Source organism: Otolemur garnettii, unplaced genomic scaffold (assembly GCF_000181295.1).
Source record: "Otolemur garnettii isolate 467f Iridium unplaced genomic scaffold, OtoGar3 scaffold00121, whole genome shotgun sequence".
In the NCBI taxonomy this organism is placed as follows: domain Eukaryota; kingdom Metazoa; phylum Chordata; class Mammalia; order Primates; family Galagidae; genus Otolemur; species Otolemur garnettii.
Window position 1 is genome coordinate 647368 of NW_003852516.1, and position 9795 is coordinate 657162.

At 43.6% G+C, this 9795-nt stretch overlaps 1 protein-coding gene across 1 annotated transcript in view; it reads left to right on the top strand.

The window, feature by feature from the left end:
- Positions 1–4504: 4504 nt before the first annotated feature.
- MTMR7 (myotubularin related protein 7) overlaps positions 4505–9795 on the top strand; it is a 91712-nt gene continuing 86421 nt past the window's right edge. The window contains exon 1 of the mRNA XM_003797648.3: positions 4505–4579. Coding sequence (XP_003797696.1) covers positions 4556–4579 — 24 coding nt within the window. The 5' untranslated portion in view covers positions 4505–4555. The remainder of the gene's footprint in view (positions 4580–9795) is intronic.

A 9795-nucleotide genomic window follows, 5' to 3' on the forward strand; every position in this document is an offset into this window, starting at 1 on the left:
TTTATTTTGGAAAAACACCCAGTCTTGGATGCTGGATCATAGGGTGATTCTATGTTCAGTGTTTTTAAGGAAACTCTAGGCTGTAATTTGCATTCCCACCAACACTGTGTAACATTCGCCTTTCTCCACATCCTTGCCAGGACTATTGTCTTTTTGATAACAGCCATTACAACTGAGGTGAGGTGATGGCTCGGTTGTGCTTTTGCTTTGCATCTCCCTGATGATAGTGATATTGAGCGTCTTTGCAGATACCTGTTGGCAATTTGTGTGTCTTCTGAGAAATCTCTACTCAGGTCTCTCGTCCACTTTAAAATAAAATTACTTGTATTTTTACTATTGACTTGTTTGAGTGCCTTGTATATTCTGGATATTAACCTCTTATCAGATGCATAGTTGGCAAATATTTTCTCCTATTCCCCAGGTTGTCTCTTCACACAATTGGTTGTTTCCTTTACTATGCAGAGGCTTTTTAGTTTGATGTAATTCCGTTTGTCTACTTTTGGTTGTGTTGCCTGTGTTTTTGAGTTCATTCAAAAAATCTTTGCCCAGTCCAATGTCATGGCAAGCTTCTCCCTACATTTTATTCTACTAGCTTTATAGTTTTAGAAGGGGACTATTTTTAAAACTTGCCTGTTCAGAATAAGTATTCTTTTTCATGCTTTCCTAGAGTCTCCTTTTGGAAGAGGGGAGCTCTATCTGCAAGCCCCTGATTTTGTTTATATTTTTGACTTAGAGCAAGGCCACAGAAGACATCAATGCTTTGCCATCATTAAGTTCATAAAAATCCTAGAAGAGAAGATGTCATTTCTATGTATCTTAACAAGGCAGAACACTGAATGCAGTTCTGACCATATCATCTTCAGTAGCAAATGCAATTCTAACTGAGGCTGGCCTTGCTCAGAGACGTGTGCCGCCCCTCCCCACATAACATGGACCACTTGGATTTAATACTGCTGAATAGGATTTTACTGAATTTGTAATCATTAGTAATCCCACCTCTGAGGAAACACTTGTTGGCTTCCCTGCCAAATCAGAAGTTTTAGTTGCCTCAGGAGAAATGTAAGAATTCTGGAAAAAGTCTTGCAAGTGTTTTTGATAAGTATCCAAATCTCCACAGGCCACTCAAGATCACAGGATTTTGGGAAAGTTCCCAGTTAATATCAAGTTTTTATTTAAAAAATTCCTTTAGCAATATTATTGGCAACTGGAATATATCTACGTGGTAAAAAGTTCGTAAGAAGAGGTTCTCTAGAAGATATTTGGTAATATATAATCAAGTAATTTAGGTCTTAGATATAAGCATCCTTAGAGCTCTTTAAAGACATTACCAAGTCCCTTTTCAAAAAAAAAAATCAGAAACACAAAAGGTAGAGACTGTATCATTTTGACTCTCTCTCTAGTTGCCTTCTCTGTAAAGTCGGTACACTACAGGGGAGGCTAGAATAATGAATTAACCTTGAAAGCCTAGTGACTTCACACAACAAGAAGTGTGTATTCTTTTCACTTAAAAAAGAATCTGCTCTAGTTCTTCAGAGTGGCCCTTCTAATAATGACTCAAGGATATACTTTCTTTCTCTCCTATCTCATTTCAATCTAATACTGAATACTTTGGGGCCAGAATGTCAGAGCAAATTCATCATTATTATTATTTTCATATGCTGAAAGCAAATTCATTATTTCTATTTTCTCTTTATTCTCAACAGGCATCTTTCAGGCCATCAAGACAGGAAAAGAGCTGAAAGGCCACACAGGGGCTTTACAAAGATTAGCCGTGAAGCTGCACAACCCACTTCCACAGTCCATTGGCCTGACCTAGTCACACGGCCCCATTCAACAGCAGGGAAGTTGAGAAGTATACTCTTCTGTGTACCTAGGAAGGACTGGAGATTTAAATATTGGTATGCACAGTAATATCTACCATTTCACAAAGGTAAAAAGAAATCACTTTCTCCAAGTGATTTCTCCAACAATCTCCATGATTCTCCAAATCATGAGACAGGTGGTAAAGTCAGGACAACCACAAGGTGCCCTGGCAAGGGAAGAAGTAGTCCAATGAACATGCAGGTAGTTAGTTCTGAACTCTGTTGTCTCACATTGGCTGGAAGGTGAAAAGAGGTTTGTTAACATACACTTATTTTTCATCCAAGAGTCATAAATACTAGAGAAAAATAGTCATATTCCAATCCATTGGACATAGGCTAATTTAGCACGCATCTGGGTGTAGATCCATCTGCAAATTCTGCAGAGCTGGAGAAAAAGACTTTTTTTACTCTCTCACTTCTTCGCTTGGGGCCAGATGGAGAGTTTCTGCTCTGCGAAGGCTCCGAATGCAATATTCATCCAAATAGCCTGTGGTTCATTCCAGACACCAGATAGCAAACTTGAAGAACTGAGTATAGGATCCTGAGTCTAGCCATTGATTTTTCTCAAAGCCTTAGGGAAAATGTAGGCAGCAGATTGTTCCTCGTGAGGGTCCCTTTGGCATCTCCACATGCTCTGCCACCACCTTACGTGGTCCGCCTTCATGTCCTTGCTGTCAGTCATACCGCAGTTATAGAATTTAGTATCCTTCTCATTGGGGCTTCCCTTCAATTTCCCAGCATCTGCCATGTTATCCTGAATACGACCAGCAGTTAAATAACAGTAATATTTTTTGAGCAAATGAATGACTGGTTTTGCTTTTCTCTCTCCTTGGGATGAATATAGTCAGCCATTTACTCCCGATTCCCTCATCTTATTGCCTCCAATTCTTGTTGCTTTATTTAATCTCTTTCGCTCTGCTTGGGCTGTGTTGTGGGCAGCAGTGAAGCTGGGGGTTGGGGGCGTACATCAACTTAAGTATCAGAAAGCTCAACATGGCTATTTGGAATCAACACAGTTTGTGAGTTAATAACTTACTCAATCGTGATGGGGGCTGGAAGACAAGTTTTCTCAAAGACAAGATTTCTCAAAGAATTGTTCGATCAAACTAAAATGTTTACAGAAATTTCTTTCCCCATTATGTTATTTCTAACATGTTTGATGTAGTGTATCCTAATAATCTGAGTATAATTCTTGATTCATTTTAAACTAAGGCTGATTTTATAACTATGATTAATGCAAAGTGTATTTTAAAATTAGTCTGTGATTTTTTTTTAACCTATGCTCATAAGTGACAGGTCAGAAGTACCTCCATTCAAAAAATTACTCACCAAGCATAAGATCTTTTACTCACTTAGAATGTTTCCCCTGGAACATATGTAAGATTCATGGTATTGATAGAATTTGGAGATAGAAGATACCTGTGAGGTCAACAAGGCAGGTGACTTCCTCATTTTATAAGTGAGGAGAGTGAGGCCGGTGTGTGAATTTGCACCAGAGTGCCCCTGACTCTCTTCCTGGTATTGGAAATTATACCCTCGGTCAATCTCAGGAAAGGCAAATAGCGGTTTACAGTACTTGTTCTAGTTGCCTCCTAGAGTGGTACCAGGACAAAATGGTAGCAGATGTGTGAAGGGGAGCTGGGATTTTAAAATAATTTCAGCACCTGCATTGGTTAAATCCACATTTTTTTTTGAAGGCTGAAATTTGCCAGCTAGTCATTAGATTAGAAGGAGATTTGGGGGGAAAAAGAGTCTTATAATCAAAGAATTCACAATCCAGTGGGAAAGATGAGTAAGAGTTAGGAAAAAATCCAATAGACATTATTCCAAGAACTATGCACAGTTGTAGAAAATTTTAGCCATGGTGCAGAGTCGTGCGCTTAGGGCTGTAAGTATAGAAGGTGTGGGCCGTTTCTCTGTTGGGCTTTTCCACGGCTTAATACTACAAATGGCAACAGCTACTCTTATAAATGGAAACATGACCTCTCACAATGGATGCTTTGTATCTCTGTCTTCCAGTTCAGCTGCAGCCAAAGAAGGTGGCAAGTCTGCACCCACCGCTGTGCCAAGGGAAAACCGCCTCTTCCAACAGTGCAGTCGCAGGTTGGTGTGAGCCGCCTAGAGTGACACCCCAGGGCGCCCACACTGTTCCCGTCACACGTATTCCCACCCTTCTCCTAAATGCCACGCGGCCGCGCCTGTGCTGAAACATGCAGACAGAGCCCGCCAGACCCCACGGGATCTAGAGGTTACGCTGTAGCCTTTTCCCGCTCCGCCCCGAAATCCCACCTATTCTGGCAGGCCCTGGAAGGAAGGCGCTGGGCAGCGCGCAGCCCCGCGCAGTCCCGTCTCTCTTCCCAGAGGCCACATCTAGCACAAAGCCCTCATTGTGTCTTGGGAAACAGTGGTCTCACCCAATTATGCGAGCAGCTCTGCCTCCCGCATCCCCAGAGACGAGGCGGGGTTGCTGCGGGCCACGCAGGTGGGCGGCGGGGAGAGCCGCGCACTCTAGGGCCGCGCGGGAGCCCCGGGCCCCGCGCGCCGGTGCCGCCGCACCTGGGGGTGGAGCCAAGACTCGCAGCCGCCCCCGCCCGCTCCGCGGCGAAGCCCCCTCCGCGCCCCTCCCGCCGCGCCGCAGACGCGCAGGTGCGGGAGGCCGCGCCCGCCCCGGCCCCTGCAGACGCGGGCCCGCCATGGAGCACATCCGCACGCCCAAGGTTGGTGGCCTGAGCACGGCGGAGGAGGGAGAGGGGTCGGAGGAGAAGGGATGCTCAGCGCCGGGAGGCTGGACTGCCCAGCCGATTGCTGGCGGAGCCTGGACCGCGAGAGGGAGGCGCAGGCAGCGATCGCCTGAGCATCTCCGAGGTCGCTGGGAGGTGGCCTTTCTTTTGCTGCCTCACAGGCCTCACTTCGCTGCCGCCCGATCTAAGCACTTATCCTTGGGGGTGCTAGTGGACATGGGGGGACTGCAGGGAACCCTAGCTGTCTGCTGGAATCTGGCTGCTTACTGGGCTGGCAATAGGCTTTTTCTTTTAGCTGTTGGCTGCCTGGGCCTTCCAGTGACAGGTGCAGGGTAAACGACCTCCTCGCAGTTGTGCTGAATGCGCTTGGAAGCTCATTAAATCTGGGGGTCGGTCCACTGCACTGGGCCTTCCTCGCACCCCCGGCAGCCGCAGGGACCTTCTCCAGAGCTGACGGTCGATATTCACTGTAGGTTGAATGATAGTGCGTTCTTGCCCTTTCCAGTCTGTTTCGTTCTTTGGAGATCTTGAGGGGAAGGATGCAGCTTACAGATTCGTTATGCACCAGTGTGTTTTAAACAACACCCACTCCCCAAAAGCGACCGGTCCCTGATCAGTTGTTTCCCATGAAATAACACTGGAAACGTTGACCGCTGTTACTCATAGTTGTACTAATATAATAGAGAGTGAAAATGATGAGCGACATTCCTGTCTGAGAAAATCCCTAATAGCTGGTGAAAAAATGTATTTTAAAATTTTATTGGCTGTCTCTTGCTACTGCCACCACAATTCCTTGCATTTCCAAGATGATCTCCTATTCAAAGTCCAGGCCCCCGACAGAATCAGATTTAAGCTAGGTCAGCGTGGCCAGAGCCGAGGGAGCTGGGGGGCGAGGGGAAGAGGGCCGCTGCTTTATTACGCCTAAAGAATTCATTCCTAAATTTTGGAAAGGTTCCTGAGTCCCTCTTTGTAAAAACAGCTTTAAAATTATCTCATGGCGGTGGAAGAAAGATTCTGTTCATTTACTGGAGAATGTCAGTTCCAACAGTAAGTATAAATTGTATTGATTTTGCACCATGGAATTAAATTGTTACTTCACAACCAGGAAATTGTAAACTTAGAAGATAGTGCCATAAACCGCAAGATAGGTGGCTGGAAGCTTTCAGAGTTTAAGTGGTACTAAATAATTTATTCTGGAATGATAGATTGAACTTATGGACTCCCTCTGCCCTTGCCAAGGGCATTCTTTGATCTTTTGTGATGGAGACCCTTTGTGAAGGATAGCTGAGGTGAATGTCAGTAGAAAGAACGAGAGGGTTACACGGCACTCGTTCATGGATGTCATTTTCTTTTAGAATATTAATTTTGGGGAGTAAAGGCTTTTTCTGGTCTATATTCAAACTCACCCAGTACAAAATCATATGTGTAAACCTGAACAGCGATTAATGTTCTCATTTATTCTTAAAATTGCTTTTTATAGATACCCCACTAAGCAGCATAGTACTTCACGTCAGAAACCCCCTTCTATCTGGAAATGGACAGAAACTGGGGGAAAATGGAGCATTGTCTGATGTGTCATTAATTTGCAGAGGGCCATTAACATTTAGGATAAAGCTGGTGGAAAAATCCTGAAATTTCAGAGGTTGGGTGGATCAGCTTCATCCCTTCATTCTTTCCATTCCACAAGTTTTTGAGAACCTTGCCTGTATCAGGCTCAGTGTTAAGGGCTGGGAGCATCCAGAAACTCACAGTCTAAAGCAGCGGTTCTCAAGCCATCCTCAACCCCTTTTAACTGTATTGCAGGTTCGCGGCATTAGGAAGGTTGAGGACCACTGGTCTAAAGGGAGGCTGCTGTAAATGTGTCCTTGTGTGACAGAGGCAGATGCAAGGTGCGATGGATAGAGAGGGGAGAGTGGCTCAGCTCTGTCACAGAGGACTTAGAAGGGTGGCCTTCATGTGGAAGGAGTCACCTAGAACAGAAGCTCTGTGTGTGTCATGATTAAGCAGTTTCTGTTTCCCCTGCCCCTAGACCCTCGGCACCTTTATTCTACTTTCTGAGAATTTGCCCATTCTAGATGCACCATGTGAATGGAAACGAACATACCTTATCTGTCCTTTCTGGCTTAGTTCACTTAGCGTGAGGTCTTTGGTCATCCATGTTGCAGCGTGGACCAGGACTTCATTCCCTTCGTGTGGCTGATGATAGTCATTGTAGGTATAGACCCCATTTTGTTCATGCACTCATCTAAGTGTTGTAGACACTTAGGTTGTCTCCACCATTTGGTTTAAAGGTATCTGTTTGTGCCCCTGTTTTTAATTCTTTTGGGTATAGGAGGTCGGACAATTGAGTTTGAACTCAATCTAGAAAAAGTGCTACCTACCTTGTTGCTGAATATCACTGCAGTTGCCTTGAAAGTACTCCCCTCAGAAAGCCATGCATTGACGCCAGCACCTACTCCACCCCACTCTACCCTTCAGAGCAATTTTGGAACTCTTTTTTTCTGGAGTGACCATCAGAGCTGTCATTGTATGGCACACAAAAACAGCAACAACAGTAATGAGTGCCACTCGGCAGGACACCACCACATGCTGACACAGACACAGCTGTGAGACACTGAGATACCAAAGTTATGAAACCTTAGCCACTTGTTGGTACAGTGCTGCCAGTGTCAACGCATGGTGGCAAGTTTGTGAACTTAAGTGTATGAAGACAGCTCTTATGGTCATTCCAGAAAAAGAGTTCCAAAATTACTCTGAAGAGTAGACTAGGCACTGGCATCAGTGCACAGCTTCCTCAGGGGAGTACTTCAAAGGTGACCATAGTGATATTCAGCAATGAGGTAGGTAGCACGTTTACTAGGATGAGTTCATGAACTTAATTGTCCAGCCTCGTATGTATTTACACATCTACCTGAGAGGTGCTGCAAACGTTCCTGGTGTTTCTTGACTCCTTCCATGTGAAGGCCGCCCTTCTAAGTCCTTCATGAAACAGCTGATCCACTCTTCCCTCTCTATCCACGGTAACCTACACATGTCTGTCATACAAGGACATACTCACAACTGCTGCCCTTTAGACTGGGAGTTTCTGGATGCTCCCAGCTCTTAACGCAGAGCCTGATCCAGAAAACGTTCTCAAAGGCTTGTGGAATGAAAAGAATGAATACATGAATCTGATCCGCCTGCCCTAAACTCTGTAATTTCAGATTTTTCAGATTAAAAAGTTTTAGAAATAGTGTTGATGGTTACACCACACTGTGAATGAACTTAATGCCACTGAATTATACACTTAAAAATGTGCTTTCCCTGGCACGTAACCAGTGCTCAAAAAGTCTTTATTGAGTGAACGAGTTTGTTGAATGAATGAATTCTGGCTCTACTTAACTTGGCAAATGCCCATCAGCCATTAGCATGATAGTGGGAGGCAGTGTGGCTCCAAGTCAGATTCTCAGGTTAAATTCTTACTCTGCCATTTGCTCATTACCTGATTAAATATGTTATTTTCTGTTCTTGACATAATTTAAAAAAATGAGATATAATTCATAGATCATAAGATTCACTTTTTAAAATGTCCAATTCAGTGCTGTTTAGTGTATTCACAACATTGCGTAACCATCACTCCCATCTTTCTTTTTTTTTTTTTTTTTTTTGAGACAGAGCCTCAAGCTGATCCCCTGGGTAGAGTGCTATGGCATCACAGCTCACAGCAACCTCCAACTCCTGGGCTCAAGCGAGTCTCCCGCCTCCGCCTCCCAAGTAGCTGGGACCACAGGCGCCCGCCACAACGCCCGGCTATTTTTTGGTTGCAGCCGTCATTGTTGTTTGGCAGGTCCGGGCTGGGGATTCGAACCCGCCACCTTAGGTGTACGTGGCTGGCGCCTTAGCCGGTTGAGCTATAGGCGCCGAGCCACTCCCATCTTTCTAATTTCAGAACATTTTCACTACTCTGAAAAGAAACCTAGTATTTATAGCAGTCATTCCACTTTCTCTCTTGCCCGCCCTGGACAGCCACTAATCTACTCCTGTCTCTACCTATTTGCCTGTTCTGGGCATTTTATATAAATGAAACCACACAATGTGTGGTCCCTTGTGACTGATGTCTTTCAGGTAAAGGTTAATCTATACCATAGGGGACGTCATTCATTTTTATTATGGACTAATGTTCCAGTGTATGGATAGGCCCACACTTGTTTATGCAGTCGTCAGTTGATAGATATTTGTATTGTTTCCATTTTTGGTTTATTATGAATAGTACTTCTATAAACATTTATGTACACCTTTTTTTTTTGGTATGAACATGTCTTTCACTTTTCTTGAGTGTATGCTCAGGAATAGAATTGTTGTCTCATATCCTAAGCATGTGCTTAAGCTTTGAGAAACCAACAGTTTTCCAAAGAAGCACCATGTTACATTCCCATCAGTGATGTCAGAGGGTTCAGGTGCCTCCATATCCTCACCAACATTGGATGTTACCTGTCTGTTTGATTCTAGCTATCCTGATGGATGTGAAGTGAGATCTCATTGTGGTTTGACATGCATTTTCTTGATGGCTAATTACATTGAGCTTCTTTTCATATGCTTATTAGCTATTTGTAAATATATCTTCTTTCACAAAACATTTATTTAAATCCTTTGCTTGTTTTTTAATTGTGTTATCTTTTTATTGTTGAGATGTAAGTGTTCTTTATAGATTCTGGATACTCGATCCTTGTCAGATATCAGATATATAACTTTCAAATATTCTTTTTCCATCTGTGGGGTATCTTTTCACTTTCTTATTCTTGTCCTTGAAGCATGGGTTTTAATGTTGATTAAGTCTAATTTATCTGTTTTTCTTTGGTTCTCTGTACTTGAAGTGCTGTGTTCTAGGAAACCATTGCCTCATCCAAGGTCACGAAGATTTAGACTGTTTAGGTCTTTGATACATTTTTATCTTTTTTTTATTGTTTGGGATTAATTGAGATTGTATTCATTTGTATTTTTTCATTGAGAATACAAAGAATTAGGTTACACTGATTGCATTTGTTAAAGTCCCTCTTATAATTGTGTCTCACCTCCAAGAGGTGTGCCATATACACTGTGACCCCCATCTGCCCCCCTCCTCTCCTCTCCTCACTTGCTCATTCCCCTACTCTCCGCCTTATATTAATTAGATAATCTACTGCCTTCATATTAGAATTGAGTACATTGGATCC